The 22767-nt window shown below is 45.9% G+C and overlaps 1 protein-coding gene across 2 annotated transcripts in view; it reads right to left on the reverse strand.

The window, feature by feature from the left end:
* Window positions 1-22767, reverse strand: part of Ano6 (anoctamin 6) — a 184952-nt gene that overhangs the window by 22727 nt on the left and 139458 nt on the right. For both annotated transcript variants that reach the window (XM_028789340.1, XM_028789341.1), the window contains 6 exons: window positions 19874-19934; window positions 10595-10737; window positions 8406-8483; window positions 3370-3595; window positions 2139-2308; window positions 1841-1938 (listed from right to left, as the gene is read on the reverse strand). In XM_028789340.1, coding sequence (XP_028645173.1) covers window positions 1841-1938; window positions 2139-2308; window positions 3370-3595; window positions 8406-8483; window positions 10595-10737; window positions 19874-19934 — 776 coding nt within the window. The remainder of the gene's footprint in view (window positions 1-1840; window positions 1939-2138; window positions 2309-3369; window positions 3596-8405; window positions 8484-10594; window positions 10738-19873; window positions 19935-22767) is intronic.

Below are 22767 nucleotides of genomic sequence, written 5' to 3' on the forward strand. Positions count from 1 at the left end.
GGTTGTGTGTGGTGAGACAGCACAGGGAAGGATGCAAGGGTACCACCCTGCACCAGTGGAGAGTTCTAAGCAAGTCCATCCCACTGCACAGTGGGATAAAAGGCGTTACAAAGAATTTACGTTTTTGAATTAAAATCCTTCCTAAGTCCTCAATGCTGGAGGACATTAAGGAGAGAGGACTCTGTTGGTGTTGGCCCAGATCACAGAGGAGGCAAATAACAATCAGGGAGTCACTATGGTCTGCCATTTTCTCAGTGTTTTGGGGAAACCATTCAAAAACTCCTGTGGGTGACCAGAAGTTTCGTGAAAGAAAAAATGGAAGCCAGAAAGTCCTTTGAAAAAGGAAGTGTATGGTCAGGACAGCCTCCCAAGGAGGTTCCCTGCAGGCCTCCAGAAGATCTGAAGAGCGGCAGGTCCAGGAAAGTATCAGCTACAGTACAGGAGGCCATTCTGGATGACTTAGTGAGGGCTGAGACCCACAGAGTGGGGCAGAACTTTGACAGGCTGAATCCCAAGGCAAGGGTCCAGGTGGCCTCAAGGCCCAAAAAGGCTGAAGCAGATTCACCCGAGAACTTCTGGAAAGGCCTTGGCTATCCAACACTTGAAGTTAGCTCTGTGAGACCCATGTCAGACTTCTGACCTCTAGGACTGGAAGACATAGAACCCTATTTTAACCTATTAAGCTTGTAATAATTTGTTAAATTGCAATGGAAAACTATTATATCAAGTGTCCTGTTTGCACAAAATACAGGGGGTGCTGGACTGTGGGCAGATCCCACAGTAGGGCCCTTGCTAACAATCAGGGAGTCACTATGGTCTGCCATTTTCTCAGTGTTTTAGGGAAATCATTCAAAAAACTACTGTGGTGATTGTTTCTAACGTTTCCAGGATCACATGAGCTGTCTGTTCTTGACAACACTGAGTCTGAAGTCATGGGATCCTGGAGTTGAATCTCACTGTAACCTCTCCCTCCCAGTGTGATCTGGCTAAGTCATTTAATCCCTTTAAGCCACAGATCTTCATTAGCAAAAGTGAGATTAAGATTTATGAAATTAAGCTATGTAAGTATGTACCGGCACACATAAACATATACACATGAAAACACATAGCTTTTAGTGCAGAGACCGACACATATTAGGCATGTAACACATTACTATTAATGACTTCTAGATGCATGGGGTGGGATGCTACACAAATTTATGGCAATATTTAGTTCACAGCGCTAACAAGGGCCCTTTCTCAAAGGTCTGTTTAGTCAGCCATCAGTGATAACCTAGGAGAGGTAAACTACAGCAGGTGGGATTTCTGTTAGCTATGAAGATGGAGGTCTTTTATAACTACTGTGTGCATCTGTGTGTGTTCATATGTGCACTTGTGTGCCCGAGCGTGTAAAGTCCAGGGGTTGACATCATGTGTCTTCCTCAGTCTTCATCTAGCTTCTTTGAGGCATGGTTTACCCTTGAGCCCAGAGCTCCCCAATTGAGCTATGCTCACTAGCTAGCCAGCGAGCTTCAGGGATTCTCTTGTTTCTCCCTCCCTGACACAGGGTGCAGATGTTTATGGCAGTGCCTGGCTTTTTACATTGGGTACTTGGGTTTCCAATTCCAGTCTTCATGTTCACACACAAAGCACATGACAACTGAGCCATTGGCCGAGCCTCTCTAGATAAGTATTAAACACATACAAACGACCAGTTGGACCTTTTGCCCAGAGGCCTTCAATTTCAACCGATTCTAATCTGTTTTAGAGACAGAAGTATGGCTATATGGGTAAACTATTTCAGTGGATGGGCTGGCCTGTCCCCCTTCCTGCCACCCAGGGTCACCTAGGCAGTACTCACGGGAGCAGTACTTCTTGTATGTTATTCCAGATTGCCTTTCCCCCCATGATGATCGTCAGCTGTGTAGTCAGTTCAAGGAGGCAGCCCCCAGGGTCACACTGGTGTGTTACAAAGAGAACAACATTTAGATCCCAGGTGTATTAACTTGCACAGAAGCGCTACATTAACATCTCTATTGGTTCTCTTGGCTAAAAATATCTCAGAATGACACAGGGAAGTCACTCTTCATTAGGTAGCCGAGAGAAAGCAAGCAGCAGCTTCAGCTGTGAGAGAGTAACATGCCTCTGTTTTTCCTCACCTCTTCATTTCTGTATTTGCCCAGCCAGTACACCGGGTCCCCGGGATAGCCGACAAATTTGCCCTTGAAGAATGCAATGTAGAAGCACGAGGAGTAGTAGTTGACAAACTGGAACAGGAACATCTTCATGGTCAGGCTGTTCTCGTAATCAGTCTGGGTCCTTGGGAGTTCTGCGGTCAGATCAACGACAAGAGAGACGCTGACATTTCGAACAGCTCTGAGACCCAAATCGAAGACTCTGACACCCCAGATAACACTGAAAGAAATCTGATTCACACTGTTTCAGTTTAATCTGCTTTTCATTCCTTAATATAGCTGCTGTGTTAATTCTGAGTTTATACATTGTTATGAGTTCTCTTCCTAAATAAACACAATATCTTCCATGGTAAGTAGCGTGCACACACACATACACACACACACACACACACACACACACACACACACACACATCTCCTTAAAACCTATACATGCTATGTTATCAAATATTAGCAAGAACTGTTTTGGTCTAAAATCCCTCAGCTATCTTTGTTGTGGTGCTAGGGATCAAACCCTGGAGCTGGGCCACTGAGCAAATCGGCCAACCCCTCAGAAAATCAGCTCTGAATTGCCCAGTGAAGACGGTCCTTTTGTCTTCTGGAATCCTAGGTTCTGTTGGAAACAGTGGAGCAGAAATAACTAGCTAGGTGCATTTCGGAAGCACAAAGGATTGTCCTCCTAGCTAGGAATCTCAGCCAGTCTGACCCCTGACCATCATTTTGAGAACGACTCAAATGCATGCAGGGTGTGGGAAGCCCCTAACTCGAGCCATGAAGCAGCTGCCTGGGACGCGAGCCATCCAGAAGCGGCACTCATTACAGCAGGCAGCACTGATGAGAACTGTATTAACAGAGACAGCATGGGGGATGGCACTGCACCCACCAGTGTGGCAGTTTGTTTTCTCTTCGACAGAGGCGTGCACTTACAGCTGGAGACCCTATTCTGCTTGTTCGCAATAAAGAGACCATTTGCTTTCAGCAGCAGAACACAGGAGCCAATGTAACCGAACATATTCTCCAGCCCGATGTGCTTTACAGAGCTTGGACAGTACTACCGTTTTCTCTTCAAATACAAAGATGCACATGGCTTGCTGTCCATATGGGATAGAGCAATACGCTCAACACTCAACCGTTTCTACCCATTTTAACCCACAGGAATGAAAAACAGCTCAATGGCTTTCCGGGCTGAACCTCACCGAAGTTGGTGATCATGATGGCCACCTTCTCGTAGATCGTGTTGAGGATCATGATGATGATGAAGCTGATGATGGAGGCTGTGATGGATGTAGCCATCTGTGGGGTCAGGTACTTCTGGATTGGGTCTGTCCCGTTGGGGTTCTTGGGAAGCGTTGCAGAAAACACGATGAACACGGACAGCCTGTAGACAATGATCCCGATCACAGAGGCGATGATGAGCAGGATCTGAAACCACCAGTGACGATGACGAGTCAGTCAGAGCCGCACAGGGGCTGGCCCCGTGCTCACATAATGAAAGGGCTGGTGCCCTGTTAACATTCTGTCTAAACTCCACCCCCACAGTCATCTGGCAGCAGCCAGGTAAGCTCCTCCCCACAGTCACCTGGCAACAGCCAGGTAGGCCTGCCCACTATAAAAGGGGCTGCTTGGCCCCTCCTCTCTCTCTTGCTCCCTCGGTCCTGTGCCTGCAGGTTCTCTGCCCCCTCTGCCCTCCCCCCTTCCCTTCCCCCTCTCTCCACGTGGTCATGGCCGGCTTCTACTCCTCTACCTCTCTTCTCTCTTCTCTCCTCTTCTCCTCTCCGCCATCCTTCCCGTTTCTCTCCCCCGCCCTCTGCCCTAAATAAACTCCCATCCGTGGAACCGACGGCAGGTCTCATGTGTCTGTCTAAGCTACACGCGGTAATCTTACATGCCCCATGTGGGAAATCTCACATTTGTGCCACGAAAGAAAATGGGGTGAGGTGAGAAGAAACCTGAAAGCTAAAGATGGAGCATCCACCTGAGTGGGATACTGTGGATGGTCACACTGTGTGCCGGGCAAGAGAGGACGTGGTGTGTCGCTTGCTGTGCATCCTATGCAATTGTCTTGTAAAACTAAGAGAGTGCCGCTAAAGAATGTCTATGTTAAAAGGAGCGTTATCTTCAGATAGCACAAAGGTGGAGGAACCTTCTAGGTCAGTGGTTCTCAACCCACAGGTTAGGACTCCTTTGGAAGCGAAGTGACTGTTTCACGGAAATCACATAGAAGATATCTTGCATGTCAGTTATTTACGCTATAATTCATAACAGTAGCAAAACCACAGTTATGAGGTAGTAATGAAATAATTTTATGGTTGGGGGGGGTCACCACGACATGAGGAAGTGTAAAGAGTACAGCATCAGGAAGGTTGAGAACCGATGTCCTAGGTAGAAGGCGTGTTCATGACCCCAGAAGCAATGAAAGTGTCCCTTGTACAACACTGAATGGGTCAGATGTGGAGTCTGTAGGAGTTTCTTCAGTTCATTCCTCCCATCAAAGAGCCAGTCACTAAGAGTCCACATGGGATGGCTTTGCCATTACCAGGGCAGCAGCAGGGTCTGTCTGGAGCACTGGCCAAGGTACCAGGTAGCTGGTACTGGCAGGAGGTCTCCGCTTTAAGGGCTTCTCGTGGTTTTCACATTCGGGAATTCTTGATCTGTCAGTCACACCTGCCTCTCCACGAGCCCTGCCCTATGGACCTGCTGTATTCTGACTCCCGCTTCCCAGGGTCACTGGGGCGCCCTCTAAGGAGCTTACATAGGATTGTACTTTCTCAGTAAACAGGTTTGCTTTCTCTGGCCAGTGTTAAGTGTATCTTAAAGGCCCTTTCCTTACTTGATACACAGACTTTAGACCAGCAGTTCTCAACCTGGGGGTTGTGACCCCACAGGGGTCACATATTCGATATCCTGCACATCAGATATTTACATTATACTTTATAGTAGTACCAAAATTACAGTTATGAAGTAGCAACGAAATAAGTTTATGGTTGGGAGTAACCGCAACACAAGGAACTGTATTAAAGGATCACAGTGCGGGGAAGGTTGAGAACCACTGATTTAGACACCGGAGAGACTGTTTCAAGCTGTTTTTCCCTTATGGTTTCTTTCTTGGATATAATTTAGAACCATGTCTGACTGCTCATGATGAGAGCCAGGGTGGGGGTAGGGGTGGGGGGAGCGACAGAGAACAAGAACTCCAAAACCAAGCAAGACACACTCTACATCAACATAGAGGGAAGAAGAACTACAGACTCCTCCACGTAAGCCCCAGCTCTGCCGCAGCCTGTGAAACCCTGTACAGGTTACCGCCCAGGCTTCGCTCTCCCATACAATGGTCAGAATATTTCTCCTAGGCCTAGGGATAGCACTGCGTAGTATTAGCTATGCTTATGGCAACCAAAGTGTTAAAAAGACAGATTCTTCCTCGCCGTGCAATCTGCATATAGAGAAGGCATTGTACTTCCCTGTATTCTCGGTCATTATCTCCTTTCCTCTTTCACAGTTAAGTCTTGTGAAATGAAAAGGATTGTGTATGCGTGTGTGTATGTGTGTGTGTGCGCGCGCGCACGCGTGCATGTGTAAATTAGCTAAGGCTGAGAAAAATTGTATTATGCTGACGGAAGGAGTCGTTGCATTTTTCCAAACAGGCCATTTAAACCTTTCTAATAATCCCCCTCCCCCCAGTTACTTTTATAATTATTCATCACAAGAGCATCCTTGGAGCGCTCACTGCCAACCTCAACAACACCCTTTCGCTGGTGGATTTTCTAATTAGTCTGTACCGTAGGCAGGGTTAGAAGGCTGAAAAAAAACACACAGGCTGAAAGAGTAAGAATTTGTTGTAGATTAAGCCGACGGGAGGGAAAAGCGTGGGAGTCAGACACAGACCTCAGCAGCTCTGCTTCCCAGTTGGCCTGCCCCACCCTTGGCTTGGGTAACAGATCCTTGTACCTTCCAGGGCTACAACCTGCGGGGCCCCCACAACTGGCTGTGCGGTTTGCTTGGTCTTTGTGGAGCACGGCACACTCACCCCTTAGATTTACATTTTTCTGACTCTAACCTATTTCAGATTAAGCTCACTGTAGAGAGCCCCACAGTGGACCGACATGGATCCTTTCCCCTCTGGGAGAGAAGCTGCCCTTCCTCTGTAGGATCAACCTCTCCTAAGCCCTCAGCCGACTGGGTACCCACTGGATAGTATTTAAGTTGTAGTCACCAGCCCTCACCAAAATTATACCCCAGATCTGGAGTTGACTTTCAGGAACTGATAAACTCAACTTCTATTTCACTATCATATACACTAAAGGGAAATTGGCTTTATCACCTTCGATTAAAAAAAAAAAAAGGACAAGAACCTTTTTATTATAAAAAGTACTATCAAGAAAATTGGTAAGATAACTATGAAAATAAAAGGAAAATTATCTCAGAACTATTCCTTATTTGCACAGTAAAAACCACTTCTTGTATCACCTGTGATTTTCCCTTGAATTCATCACAAACCTTAAGAGTTTTACACGTCATGGATATTTCATGGGCAAACCTGTACAAGGCTATGCAGCCCTCCACTGTCTGGCTGAGTCTGAAGTAGGCCATGTTAGGCTGTGGTGTTCAAGTGTGTATAGGCTTATGTGTATGCACGTGTGTTATAAAATGTGATAACGTCTGTGAAACTATTCTTGCTTCTCCATAACACCTATCCCTTTCATACCAAGATCTTGCTATATCGTCCAAGATGACTATGAACTAACTAACCTGTCTTGGCTCTGTGAAAACTGGCATGACATCAGTGTGGCTACTCAGGACTTTGAGAAGGTTCTTGATGAACAGTTTCTAAATGCTAAATTAAGCTAACATACACCAATCTTTCTGAGTCACCTGCTTTCTAGGAAAGATGGAGAAACAAAATCACCTGCTCTAGCTGGAGAGGCTGACATGGCAGCCTGTCACCTCGACATGGCGCCCCCAAGAGGCGGAGAGTAGTATCTCACAATGAGCAATTTCATCCCCCACCCCCATGTTTTCCTATATGGGCTGCTGTGTTTTCCTTGATTGGTGCATACGTGTGCTGTCACCTGCTACTGAGCTCCTGCAGCTGTGGGGACTCTATCCTAAGGTATCAGCCCTTGTGTTGCATTCCGTGTGTTTATATTTCTTCTAGTATTTTGTTTAAAGTCAGTGTGTCAAAATCTGACTTTTCTCTGAAATGTCTTCCACTGCTAGTGGATTTTAGACCTAGAAAGTACATTCGCTCCTTTTGATTTCTAATTTATGGCTTACAGTTTAAAAGGTATTTTGGCGTTTGTTACAGCATGTGGTCCAAAGTACGACCATGACCTTCCTTTCCCCAGCAGCCAGCAAGCATTTCCACTGTTCATTAGCTCACTCAGGATCTACACTGCTTCATTCCTCATGCATTAACTCTCTGCCTCAGAGCCTGGATCTGGCTGCCACGTCACATTCTTTAATCTCTTTATTCCTAAGCCAAACAAAGCTGTCATTAAATTGTACTATTAGTATTTTTGTTTGTTTTTTGAGATAAAGTTTCTCTTTGTATAGTCCTAGCTGACCTGGAACTTGCTCTGTAGGCCAGGCTGGCCTTGAACTCACAGAGATCTACCTGTCTCTGCCTCCTGAATACTGGGATTAAAGGTGTATACCACCACCGCTCAGCTAATATGTTTTTATTAATAACAAACAGAACTAGTTTGTAAAGTCTGGTGGTCTTAGCAATTTTTTTTTGTTTCATTTAAAATCTGTTTTTAAAACTTCTTTTCCTTCCTGTAGTTTTTATGCCTTTTTTTTTGGCATATCTTTTTGTTATGGGAAGTTCTAACATTTAAAACTTCTAGTTGTTGCTGTTGCAACTTCTTAGAGTTCTTACTGCCTCCTACATGCCTCTTCAGTAATGGCTGGAAACCCCTGACCTGCTGACAGGACAGAGCAGAGAGAACAGAAGATCCACAGTGGACAATGGAGAAGGTTCCCTGACCTGCAATACTCCATGCGGCAGCCAGGGAGCGCTCCAGAGCCATCTCTCTCTCTCTCTCTCTCTCTCTCTCTCTCTCTCTCTCTCTCTCTGACACCATGCGGCAACCACGCCTCTCAGTATGAGACCACGGTAGGTACCATACTTGGCTGGCACTTCTCTCAGTATTTCAAAGGAGATACTGAAAACTTTGCCGTGTAATAAAAAATTAAACAGTTACTCAAACATAGGCTTGAGACAGTTTCTTACCCAGAAGAAGACAGCGCTGGCACAGAGGGTGATCCGGATACACTTCCCACAGGTAGTAAATGGGATACGTTCCTCCTCCTGGTGAATAGAAATGGCTGGTCAAGGGGGCAACACCAACAGAGCTGCTATCTCTGCATGTGTCAACAGATCTTACACTTAAAAACAAACCCTAGCTTGCTAGCATACTGTTCTCACACATGACTACGTCGTTAGTTAATGATCTCAGACAGACACAGAAGCCATGTTCAGTGCTGCTTTGTTTTGGTGTTGTATACTGAACTCAGGGCCCTTGACTTACCTGACAAATGCTCTCAGCTCTCAGATCCGTGGATTTGGGTCAAGTTTTACATATTAAGGTAGTACAATAATGAATTTCTGGAGGATTCCCATCTTATAATTTACCAAGAGAGAAAAACAAGACTCTCCCTGATTTTCTTGGAAGAACAGCCAGACTGTAGCACCAGGTATGTGCCGCCTTAGTTGGCCCTCACTCTGTGCTATACTCTCCTAAGTGACCTTTAGATGTGCCCCACCCCCACCCCAAGCAACCCTCAGTAGAGCAACACTGAAATCTAACACTTCCATTTCATAGATGAGGGAACTGAGGCACAGAACCAGGATCCATCAGCCCATAAGCTGCTGGGTTAGGATCTGAGCTTAAGCCTGCAATGCCAGCAACACAGGACTCTGCCCTCTAAGCCAGGAGGATGCACAAGGCAACAAAGGAGAAACGAGGAATAAAGGACAGTGAGATTTCATTCTGAAATTTTTAGCAAATAACATTTCACTGGGGGTTTAGTTCATTAGCTGACCATTTTAAGTGGCCAGACCATCTCCCCCTCAGGTTCCCTGGAGGCTTCATCATTGCCTGAATTACGGCTTTCATACTGGAATATCTACTCTGAGGCACTGCCCTGTCCTCTCTAGCAAACAGCAGTCATTATTCAGAATGAGGGCTCCCTGCATCCCAAGAGACAAATGTTACCAGCTATGCTATTTATAAAATGAGGATGCTTATGTACCCCTCACCCTTTATAGCACCCACATTCTGAAAATCTAGGGGGTGCTAACTTAGAAAATTACAGCTGGGTACATTTCAGACACTTGGTAAAAGAATTTTCCTTCTAGGAGCAGTAGCTCCTTTTCAAAACCTTCTGTGGGAGCAGATTCCCACACTGATGACTAAGAACAGCTCAGAATTCCCTGTGTTGACAGAAATACTGCAAATATCACCCAGAAATCACCTGTTGGGTGTTTGAGGATGTAGAGGGAGATATCTTCTTTTGACAGCAGTAGTTACAATAGATAGACTCTTCCAGCGTCAGATGTATCACACAGTGCTGGCACATAGTAGGACAATATGCATTCCTATCCTTCAACCCCTTCTGACTTTAATAAGACTCACCATATTTTCTGTGTACTGCGCAACCAGAAGGTGGGCCAGTGACTGAGACTGAGCAAAGACAGAGGGACAGCTAAGCTAGCACAGGATGAAAATTGACTGCAAAGTTGCCTGTGACAACTGAGACTCATCTGTACATGCCAACGTAGCTTCCTTAAACAACTATGCCATTGTCACTCTCTAAAATATACTGTTACTGTAAAAGAGGGGCCACAATGGTCACCTGTGTATACTGTCCTAAGCCGTGTCCAGACACATCTGGGTACTCAGCACCTCAGTGGTGCTGCAATGAGCTCAGGCATCTGCACTGTTCAAGCCCCATGATGGCCTGGTGGATCATGTTGTGAACCACTGCAGGCAGAGTACTGTACGGCATCACTATGCTGAGAGCCTGCAGGGAGAGCACTGCACTGCATCACCATGCTGAGAGGCTGCAGGGAGAGCACTGCACTGCATCACTATGCTGAGAGCCTGCAGGGAGAGCACTGCACTGCATCACTATGCTGAGAGGCTGCAGGGAGAGTGCTGCACTGCATCACTATGCAGAGAGCCTGCAGGGAGAGCACTGCACTGCATCACTGTGCTGAGAACCTGCAGGGAGAGCACTGCACTGCATCACTATGCTGAGAGCCTGCAGGGAGAGCACTGCACTGCATCACTGTGCTGAGAGCCTGCAGGGAGAGTGCTGCACTGCATCACTGTGCTGAGAACCTGCAGGGGGAGTGCTTCACTGCATCACTGTGCAGAGAACCTACAGGGAGAGCACTGCAGCAGCACAGACACGTACCTGTGTGATCTCGTTTATCACCACGTGATTGCACTGGGCCTCGTACTCCGGCCGGGCCTGCTCCTCTTGCTGCAGCTCAACAGTGTCCCATTCATACTCGAGCTCTGCCTGGCGCCGCTTCCAAAACTCCAGAAACAATGTAACTGACAGGAGAGAAGAGGACAGTTAGGTTCTTTAAGATTGGCGACTCCATGCTGGGAATTATCACTCCTCTTTGTGGTGAGTGCAGTCTATTTATAGGAGATGCTAACATTTATTTAAAAGGCAGGAAGTACTTTTTTTCTTTAAATGAAAATGTTGGTAATTTACAAACACTGTAAAACATGATGGTCTAAGGCGGGCAACGGTGATGGTCGGAAGGCGAGTGCATCATGTCAGACACAAAGCTCGCAACCCACGCTTCACCAACCGAGCACATGAGTAATTCCCTATTCAAGATCTGTCCGCGGTTCTGTATTTCCTTATGTCCTCCAGTCTCCTCTTCTTCCCTCCCTCTGGGACTGGGATAGAAAGAACATTCTAGTGCCCTCTAAATAAGCTAAGACAATAATTTTACATGGAAAACCACATTTCTCTCAATTTTGTACAAATATGAAGCAATTAGGCATCTTTATTTTTTATAATCTGTAACTCAAAAAAAAAAAAAGCTAAAAATGTCAAATGGAAGATACGGCTTCCAGGTCAGTTTCCAGGTCAGGCTCTTTTAATTACTGTACTGTCTCTAGCCGTTCTGACATTACCACGGTTCTGTTCAAAGTTACTGTTCAAGTGTCCACTACATGCTGAGAACAAGAAAGAGAAAGAGGGAATCTGAGATGCATGGGGACGGGCAGCACAGCAGAGCAAGCAAGAACAGACTGTGTTGGACATGATCAACAAACCAGTGGTTCTCAACCTGGGGGTCTCAACCCCTGCAGGGGTCATATATCAGACATCCTAAACATCAGATATTTACATTATGATTCATAACTGTAGCAAAATTACGGCTAGGCTAATAAATTACTTATTAATGAAGTAACAGCAAGATAATTTTATGGTATGAGAAACTATATATATATGGGTTGCAGCATCAGGAAGGTTGAGAACACTACAACGGACTTCCAGACCTCCAGGAACAGACTTCCAGAGGAAAGGGCCATGTGAGGTCTTGGAATGACTGACATGATCAGGTCAGGGAGGAAGGTGGCAGGTGAAAAGTTTATCTTCCTCATGGAGTTGCCCATGTCAAGGAGGCCAGGCTCTGACGGCAAGGTTAAGATGAGGAAGACGGGCCAGCCAAGTGACAGACCTCCAGGAGGGCGCCTAACAAAGACTGTTATAGACCTTGAAAGGAGCTAGGAATTTAACAAAGGTTGGGAGGGGCACTGGAGATAGTGTGAACTTATGCAAACACCAGATAAGGACGCATGTGTGAAGGATGTTGAGGCAGACAGGATGGATGCAAGGTGTGATGAAGGGGGTGGAAGAGGTCAAGAACACAGGTCAGGTTTCTGGTTTGAGCACAGTACTTGATTCTGGTGTAGTGTAGGAGCACATTGGAGGGAAGACGTTGGGTTTGTGTGTGCACTGAAGAGGATGATCCTCCCGGCTCATATATTTGAATACTTGTTTTCTACTTGGTGGAACTGTTTGGGAAGGATTAGGAGGTGTGGCCTTATTAGAGCAGGTGTGTCACTAGAGCAAGCTTTGGTGTTTCAAAAGCCAATGCCATTCTCAGTAAGCTTTGCTTCTCTCTCTCTCTCTCTCTCTCTCTCTCTCTCCTCTCTCTCTCTCTCTCTCTCCTATTTGGGAATCAAGACGTGAGCTCACAGCTGTTCCTCCAGCCAACATGCCTACTGCTTGCTGTCAAGATGCCTCTCCATGATCGACCTTAACCCTCTGAAACAGTGAGCACAAGTGAACACTTTTATAAGTTGCCTTGGTCACGGCGTTTTATCACAGCAATGGAAAAGTAATTAAGACAGTCAGTGATAATAGGTACCTGTGGGCAAGCGTCTAGTCTAGAGGTCTGGGAAGACCCAGCCAAGTCAGGAGTCCTCAGTGTTGACTGGGAGTAGAGGGATGGCTAAATGAGGTGTGACCAGTGACAGTTCTCACCTGGGCTGCACATAAGAGGTAATAACGAGGGGGGGGGCGTTTAAAACAGTCCTGAACACAGGTGTTTGTTGTTATTTTTTTTTCTTGTCTTCCAATCAGCAGTCAGGGTTGAGAGTTGGTCCTGCAGGGCAGAGTGGGAAGCCTGAAGCTTGGTGGAAAGGCTGGGATGTCAGAGAAGGACATGAACTCAACACTTTCCAAGGGTGAAGATGAGGGAAAGGTTCAAGCACCCGATTCCCAGTCTTGCTTACGTTGACCACTTCACCAACAAGTTAGCTATGGTAGAAATGGATTGAGGGTGAGAATCAGTTGACCCATTGAGGGAAGAATGCTGGCTCCACTGAGAAAACACTGAGGCCTTCAGAGTCTTTGAACATGCCTAAGGGAAGATGAGGTAACTGCTTGTCACTGGATAAACACCTCCAGGACACTAGGTTGTTGTGTGGAGCAAGCTGTGACAACCCACAGGAACTATGCTAGCCTCAAGTGGTAGACACTTCCTGAGACCCCTGTTAGAGAATATGAGAGTCAACCCTCTCAGGCCGACTATGGGACCAAAGCCCCTTGGTAAACATCCATGCAGCTCATCAAACAGAAGGCCTGCTTTAACTTACCCAAAAGCATTCTGCCAAGCATGCCCCACTCCAGAAGCTGACTCCACTCTGTCTGTGAGTCTGAGGGCATTCTAGTCAAGTGTGCTCTCTCACAAACAGTGCTTCGTTTCCCCTATCAGCCCCCTTTCTCTTCAACACATGCAGCAGTCATGTTAGCCTGATTTACACTTGCTTCTAGGCTCATGGTCTGCCATGCCTACAGTGTCACTGTCATGGGGGGCAGGCATGTCTTGTTCATAGACACACAACTACAACTTAACAAATACACTGATTGAATACATTGAAGAAACAGGCCAGAAACTGGGTACCCTCCAACCTCGGCTGAGGAACCAATCATCTTTGAGTTTCCAGCTAACCCCGCCCCACTCTCTGCTATGTCAGTCAACCTGGGTCACTGCTTTGTTTCACTGAGTTTTGTGTTTTGTTTGTTTCCTGTCCCAATCTATAAATTTCTATTCTAATTTAATTAATTAATATTAATTTCTGCCTACTGATTGGGGGCTTCTCTTTTTACTTTCCCAAGGCCTCAAGGTACCTTAAATTACTTATTTGCAGCCTCTCTTATATTTTTAATGTATGTACTTGTAACTATAAATGTCCAGACAACCATTTTCATTGTACTGAAGAGGTTTTGGTAGACTGTGTTTTAATTTTCATTTGAGTCTCTGAACTTTTTTGAGTTGTTTTAGATTTCTTCATCAATCAAAAGTATGTTGTTTGACTTTTCAAGAGTCTATATTTTCAGTTTTTAAAACTTATTTTCATTATTTTTAAATCTGTGCATGCAGGTGCACAGCTGTGGAGGCCCGAGGTGTTGGATCTCCTGGAGCTGGATTTACAAGTAGCTGCGAGTGTGCTAAAATCAGGGACGGGAACTCTGCAGAGACCCTCTGTGAGAACAGTAACTGCCGAGCCTTTGCTCCAGCCTACATATTTTTTACAGTTATTCCAATCTTCTTAGATTTGTGGAGACTTGCTTTGTGCCCTAGAATAGGATCTATCTTGGAGAAAGTTCCATGGATGCTAAGAGAAGGTATTTCTTTACTCATTCCTACTTTTCTGAACCCTAAACAAAACATAAACACATCAAAATATAATGAAGTTAATGAAATTAAACATCTCTGTCTCTTTCTAAAAACCTTCCTGCAAATTTCTTAACATACATTTTTGTTGTGGTTTTGTTTTTCTGAGACAGGGTGTAGCCCTGGCTGTCCTCAAAATCTCTATGTAGACCAGGTGGGTCCAAACCTCACAGAAATCCACCTGCCTCTGCCTCCCAAGTGTTGGGATTAAAGGTGCAGGCCACCATGTGCGGCTTACACTGCATCTGTCACCAACTGAAGCCTGAGAAATGCCAAGCTTTCTGCAGAGCTCTTATTTTGTGCTTGTCGCTTTCTGTCTGTGTGGCCATGGGCCACATGTGATTTTTCTCACTTTTAAAATCATGACACGCACATAGAATCTATGAAACAACTCTACCAGTGGAAGAGGATTCATGAAAATAACTTTTCTCTCAAAAAGCAGCATGAACAATTCTAATCAACACCTAAGGAGAAAGTAGCAGCTACCTAACCCTACTCCCTGACACGAAGATGTAGGAAACTTCTTACTTCTTGGGCAGGTCACCCTTCAAAGTGACGGGATTTGAAGTGGGCAAGTGGCCAGGTAGAAAACACAGAGCTGTTAGATCCTCAACCTTGAAGGCAAGCCCCAGGGGGTTACAAACATGGAGGGGAATTCTTCATTTTTATTCACAGCCAAGATCTCTATGGGGTGCAGTTAGCCAGTGTTTAGCTGTATTCCTGGGAATTCATATGCAGTGTGTCCCAAATGGGAGGGAGAGCTCTGTGTCTCTGTAATACAAGCTGGGTTCCACTGGCTAACACTGTATACTTCAGTACCCAGGCAAACCACATACCAGGAGGCTCTAGGCCAGGGGTTCCAACCTGTAGGCTGCAATCCCTTTAGGGGTAGAGTGACAGACACTTTCACAGGGGCTATATATCAGATATCCATATTACGATTCCTAAAAGTAGCAAAATGACAGTTATAAAGTAGCAATTAAATAATTTTATGGTTGAGAGCCACCACAACATAAGGAACTGTATTACAGGGTTTCAGCATTAGAAAGGTTGAGAACCACTGCTCTGGTCAACTAGATGCAGTTGAAACTCTGCCAGTGCCCACCAACATAAGGGATGAGGGGGTGTTACATAGATCTTATGTTAATTATGATCTACAGAAAATATGTATCAGATAAAGATGCCCAGATATAAAAATAAACTGTTGAGAGCAATATAGTGTTACATTCTGTAACGTAAAAGGGCAAGACATGAACTCTGGTAGGTGGATGCGTTCAGACCCTGCAACAAGTCTGAGATGTCTTAAATACAAGGTAAATTAGCTTTCTCACCCCCATTCCACCTTTCCAACCCGGGCTTTCTTTCACTGGGGCACTAGAAATGACTTTTAAAATGCTCATTAACTATGGCTGTACATCCCTGAAATGAAGACAGAAGAGAGAACGTCTCAGGCCCGGGACCAGCACATACAACCAGTTTCGTGATTTCCAAGTTCAGGTCACTGGGCTTTCTGATTCCTTGGATCTTTTGCATCCAGGAAGCTGGTAGTCTCCAGAAATCACTATATCTTGTTTAAAATGTTCCCTTAAATGTGACCATTGGAGGATGGTATTGTATGACCACGTGTCTAGGTCAGGTAGAGTCAGGGAAGGAGGAATGAGGTTGGGATGTGTTCAGAATCTTTGTTTTTACCACGGCTTGTACTTTGGATTCCATGAATCCCAAATCTCCCAGGATGGTGCATTCTAAATGGGGGCTATTTCTAAGTACCTATGTGATTAGTATGATATAGGATTATAAAAGGTTTTTCACCCTCAACGATTACCATTTCTAGAGAACTGAGAATTAGTCAGTGCCAGATATACTGTGCAGGAAGAGATGCCACAGGATTGGCAGCGGTTAGCAATGACTTCAGAGCCTCCCGCCGCCTCAACTCTGCAATTTCAGACTTTCTGTAATGAGGTTCACAGCAGTAGTCCTCGGAAGGCAGAAGTAACGAGGAAACCACTATAAAGCACTTAGAGAGCTCGTCAGACACATATCCTTAAAGATGTACATGCGACATTGCAAGCAATGCAGAGAGAGATGCTTTCTGCATCCTAAAGTCACACAGGATTGATAGGCAGCTTGATGTACGATGGTTCTACAGCCAGGACGCAGTTAACAATCAGAGAGAGGAAACTTAGGTCATTTGATCGTTGTCCCTCCTGCATCAAAATTAATATTTTTCCCTTTTAAAATGTCTTCTGTTAGAGTTGTAGAGATCACAAGCTGTGGTTCACGCCAACATTAAGAGTGCTGACCTACGCGCATAACTCCCCCGCTACTATTGGAGGAAGATGATGTGTTTACAATGTGGAGGACAACACAGAGGATCTGTGACCCATGAATCTGACCCAGGGCCTCACTCATGCTAGGCAAACTAGGCAAGTGCCCTACCACTCAGCTGCACCCCTGCCCGCTCTATGCTTCAGTGCCAAGTATCTCCTAGTGTGTGGTTTCCAATAAAACACTTGAAGTGTCTGAATGACAGGGCCTCTTACTGGCTAAGTGTGGCTACCTTAGATTTCGCTGTCCTGGAATAGTATCCACGGGTCGGTCTCTGTCTCTGTCTCTGAGATTGGCTTATTCGCTTATTTATTTATTTATTTATTTATTTATTTTTTTTTTTTGAGACAGGGTTTCTCTGTGTAGCTTTGGCTATCTTGGATGTCTTGGAACTCGCTCTGTACACCAAGCTGGCCTTGAAATCAGACAACTCAGAGATCCACCTGTTTTTGCCTCCTGAGTGCTGGGTTTAAAGGCATGGGCCACCACCACTCTAGAAGTTAAGTCCAGTTCTTCCTCCCAGTCCCATGATCCCAGAAATAAAGACTCAGACTCAAAAGATATTTACAAATACCTTGGCCATATAGCTAGGCTCTGCTCTGACTAGATCGTAAGTAAAATAGCCTAATTAATTTAACCTACATTCTGCCACGTGGCTGGTTACCTGTGCTCAGGTGCCCTGCATCCGTCTTGTCACACCTTCCCAGGCCGATTTGCCTGCTCTATCCCAGAATTCTTTCTGCCTCCTGGATGTCCCACCTTCTATTTCCTGTCTACACCACAGGTGATCAGACTTACTATGGACTGGTTCCACATTCATATAGACATAAGATATTCTTTCTGTACCATCTAGCACATGGATATTTCCTAAGGGTACAATGTTCCATTTGGTGGCCCTTCATAGGTATGGCCACCACCTGCCCTACAAGGACAGTCAATCCCCACTTCTGTGTGTACACCCACTAATGACTTGCCTTTCAGGCTGAGGCTGAGAGGCACGGTTCTGTTCATTCTCTCCACTTTCCTATGACCTGACATTGCTGATCTCAGTGCACATAACACAACTGGAAATGAAATGCATGTATCCTTGAAGATGGGAAATTTCCCTCTATATTAAGAGTATTTATACCGATCACACACTCAGAAGTCTCACTGACGCTACCCAGATTAAAATGGATGAACGGCATCCAGTTTCTGCGTGGAACGTACACGGTAAGACGGCATCTTTTCTATTTATTACAGAGACCTGGCTATCATTACCACAGTGAAACATACTTAAAAACTTTCTGATCCTATAGAAGTATATAAAAGAAGCAAGCTCATGGACATTCTCCAGCTCCTCCCCATTGCCCTGCCCCAGGCCGAATCCCAACTGTAGGCATTGCTGTAGTATAAGGATAAGCATTCCTGGTCTACCAACATGGAATCCAGAAACATGCTGAGTGCTGACTTACACCAACACTGTGATTTTTGGAATATCTTACATTTAGGGGAGTTGGGGGAGAAGCAGGGAGAAGAGGAGGATGAAGAGAAGAAGATGATGTTCTGAAACACTTCTGGTCCTGAGCATTTGGGATAGTGGATACCCAAACAGTGACGGCTTCCACTGACACCCCGGGGTTGTCTCCTCCACTCCAACCTCTCATGACTCAGGCTCGGATGCCTGACTTGCTGCAGCTGTCAGGACATTAGCAAACAGTGCAACCATAGACCCAATGTCACTGTTGCACTTGTGGGTATACACTTTGCCTAGCAAGTGGGTACCCAGGGCTCGATCGTGCCATGACTTTTATAAGGTAGCCAATTGCTTTCGGATTGGATTTGGGGTCAGCTCCACAGGACAGAAGAAGTCAGGCCTGGTACTAAAAACTGAGCCAAGAGCCCATGGCTGAGGAGGTCATAGGCCCTAAGGTGGGACCTACAGTTGTGACTTTCCTAAATGGTTAGGCAGTCAAGCTGTCTTCCAAGCATTTAATTTAAACCCATAGTTCTAGGATGCTCTCGCTGTCAGTAAAGAAGCTTCTCCTTGTGGTGCGAATGAGTAACCATGCATCCCCAGGCCTAAACGGGACATCTCTTATCAGACCCCTGCCAAGGTTCAGGTAACATTGCAAAGGAGGAGGGGGAGGATAGGGAGGAGGGAGAGAAAAGGAGGAGGAGGAGAAAGGAAGGAGAGAAGGGGAAGAGAGGAAGATGAGGGGAAGGAGGACGTGGGGAGGAGGAGGGGGGAGGCCGAGGAGGAAGAGGAATTTAACAGCCAGAGGACAGGGAAGAGTGTCATGAAGTATTGTCTTCTGGACAAGGCATGGCTGCTATACTCACAGACTCATAGTAGCCATGGTTACCTGTACTACACCTGCCCCTAATAAGCCAGCCCAAAGTACAACATAGACTAGGGCTGAGCTCACAAAACCTCCCCTCTAACTGAGTAGCTGCTGGCATTCAGTAGCTGTCTGGGGAAGGAGACTCATTCTCCTTTGGAGGAGTGGTCAGAGGTAGGCTGTCCACACTCTGTAGCTGGCAAAGCACCTATGCAGAACCAGGAAGCACTAACTGGACTCAGTGAGTTAATTCAGAAAAGAAGAGGAGACCATGAAACGGAGAGGAAGATGTACTGGGGAGGATTCAGGGGCTACCTGAGAGGCAAAGCAGGGGATGGAGACGACCATATTTAATTAGATGAAATTCTCACAGAATAAATGTCAATAATAATTTTAACTACAAACACAGTGAGGTTTGTGGTCTTTTGCTTCCTTTTGTATCTCTGAAGACCCCATAAAGAATCCTAGGCCAGACCATTTGAGGGTGAAACCATTTGGAACCCCACAGACCAAGCCAGGCATCTTGCTGCTAGATCACCTCTTTACAGGGAAGCTAATGGCTCACCTCAGAGATCAGGCCATGTGTGACTCAGGGAACTGAGAGAGGAAAAATCTCAAAATAACAACAACAAAAGAATGAAACCATGGGTGTTGTTGAAGCCATGGCTTTCTGAGGTAAATTTTCACACAGTAAAATCTAATGACAATGACCGACAAAGGTCTGGCTGGAGGAGTGGAGGCACAGCCAGGACATAGTCCTAAAAGTAGATGAATTTAACAGCGTACACAAAATTGCACAGACACCATTGAACTGAGTGAAAACAGAAAGTAACTTACCCCACACTCCCATAAATACAGCGAAGACCAGGGTTCCAAAACTGTCAAAGATGCACAATTTCTGGAAAACAGAGCGGTGACGCACACGTAAGTCAATTCGTCACTTATCAGAACTCAGAGAACACGTAACAGTTTAACACTGTATACCCTGCAGCCTGCAGTGTTCGCTGGGGCCCGATGCTGGTTTAACAATCACCACACGTATGACATACCCACAGATGGAATTTCTCACATTTTAAAAGCAAACAGCTTTCGAGTCTGAGCCTTGAGTACATTTTCCAGTGGAATCTTCCCACACGGCGATAAAGGACGAGGCACATCTGCTAAGATTACAGGCCGTTAAAGCCTCTTTTATGAGCTGTCAGAGGGAGTGGAAGGACTCGGTGAATGGCTCCAAGGATCCAGTGCCCTCTAAGTAATTTTATGGTTTGCCCTCTTATCATTGTCTTAGTCGCCTCAGAGGATAAATTCCAGAAATACTCCTTTCCTTATTAAAAAAAAAAAAAAAAAAAAAAAAAAAAAAAAAAAAAAAAGCTGAGTTTATGTAGTGATGGCTCTCCTCCAGGAGCCTTCTCCTTCTACCGACCTGAGGACAGCTTTGCATCTGTAAGCGATGAGTGTTGGGAGCCGCGGCGGGTGCTGGCAAAGTCCGCCATCGCTAGGTGGCGCTGTCAGCCATAATTCTTCCTAGTAAACAAGTAAATTGCGCATGTGCCATGGTAAAAGCCCGCCAAAGTTAAAGCCCATCCCACGGCGTTTGGCGCGCTACGAGTAAGCAGCCAATCAGAGGTGAATACACCGCTCTAGGGTTTATAAGCAGTGCCTTTCCAGGTCTTCTTCGTCTTCTTCCACCATTTTGGTTTTTGGGAATAAACGTGTTCATACGGAAGAATTCTGGTGTGTGTGTGTGTGTGTGTGTGTTCTTGCCGGCGAGACGACTACACGCGCGCCGCACATTTGGTGCCGAGAAACCCGGGAGAATTTACCATCGCCGGCACTCTTTCAGAAGACCCTCCACTCGCCATCCATGCGTGGAGTGAATCCAGAACCGTAGAACGAGGTAATGTTCTCTGAAAGATATGTTTCGATTTGATTTGATTCACTTCCCTCCCCAGTTGGCAGGAACTTTAGAGGCTCTCGCCATGGTGCTAGCAGCATTACTTTTCTTCCTTCTGGTTTTCGTGAGGGTTCGGGGAATAGTACAAGTCAGCATGTCAGAAACAGAGAGAGGAAAGAAGCGCTTAGAAATTCAGAAAGGAAAAGAGAAAAGAGACGTATTAAGAAAATCAAGTCTCCCCAAGAACCAATTCACGGGGACGAAAGATGAGAGAAAGAACACTCTTGGGAGAGACGGGAGAAAAGTAAGCCTCAGAAAGAGATCTCTTTATCCGGTAAAGGAAGTGCTGGGGCTTGATGCCTCTGAGTCGGAGGGGATAACTTCCTCAGAGGACTCAGATGAAGAGATAGATGAAGAGGAAAGATGCCAACCAGATAAACAGTTGCCGCCGCAAAATCTAAAGCAGAGGAAAACGAGAGATAGAAGCCGGGCGGCCTCTCGGCCTGTAGCGCCCTCCCAACCTAATGTTCCCGGCGCACTTCCGCCTCATGTGGACAGGCGCTGCTCAGGCTCCTTCCTTTCAGAGGAAGACAAGAGAAAAATGTTACAAGCTTTTCCAGTGTTTGAGGACGCGGGAGGAGGCCGTGTCCACGCACCTGTAGAGTATGCTTCTATCAAAGAATTTGCTGAATCGGTTAACAAATATGGAGTTGATGCTAATTTTACAATTATGCAGCTTGAGAGATTTGCCACTATGGCAATGACTCCGAATGATTGGCAGAACACAGTAAAAGCTGCTCTCCCTAATATGGGACAGTATATGGAATGGAAGGCTTTGTGGCATGACGCTTCTCAAGCACAGGCAAAGGCCAACGCTAATGCAGAGGGCAACCAGAGACAGTGGACTTTCGAATTATTAACAGGGCAAGGACAGTATGTTGCTGACCAGACTAACTATGATTGGGGAGCATATGGCCAGATTTCCGCCGTCGCAATTAAGGCATGGAAGGCCCTCTCAAAAAGGGGCGAGGCTGGAGGAAATTTAACAAAAATATTACAAGCCCCCCAGGAGTCCTTCTCAGAATTTGTTGCTAGAATGACAGAAGGAGCAGGCAAAATTTTCGGAGACCCAGAGCAAGTCAAGCCATTGATCGAGCAATTAGTATATGAAAATGCCTCACCAGAATGTAAGGCAGCTATTACCCCTAGGAGAAACAAAGGGCTGACAGATTGGATAAAGGTCTGCCGAGGTCTTGGAGGCCCACTGACTAACGCTGGCCTGGCAGCAGCTATCCTGCAGGGCCAGAGCCGCTCAAGTCCTGGCGGCCGTAAAGTATGTTATAATTGTGGTAAACCGGGTCATTTGAAACGAGAATGTTGTACTCCTATACAAAAGAAAACCCCTGGGTTATGTACTAAATGCAGGAAGGGATATCATTGGGCCAATGAATGTTGCTCGGTTAAGGACATTCAGGGAAGGATTATTCAACATGATCCCTCCCCTATAGGAAGAGATGAAAATATTTCAAAAAACGAATATCCGGGCCCAATGTCTCAGGGCCCCAAAAAATATGGGACACAAGCCTACAACCGGGGGAGACCTCTAACTGCAGAGCTACAAGAGGTTCCGCAGGGTTGGACCTCCGCTCTATCTCCCAATTCTTATTAATGCCACATGAGGGTGTGCAACCTATCCCGGTTGATTTTAAAGGTCCCCTGCCTGAGGGAAGCGTTGGCCTCATTCTAGGCCGCTCCTCTCTTACCCTGAAGGGGCTTGTGGTTCATCCTGGTGTGATAGACCAAGATTATACAGGGGAACTTCAAGTTCTCTGTTCTT

Source organism: Grammomys surdaster, unplaced genomic scaffold, assembly GCF_004785775.1.
Source record: "Grammomys surdaster isolate TR1022 unplaced genomic scaffold, NIH_TR_1.0 125818, whole genome shotgun sequence".
Lineage (NCBI taxonomy): Eukaryota > Metazoa > Chordata > Mammalia > Rodentia > Muridae > Grammomys > Grammomys surdaster.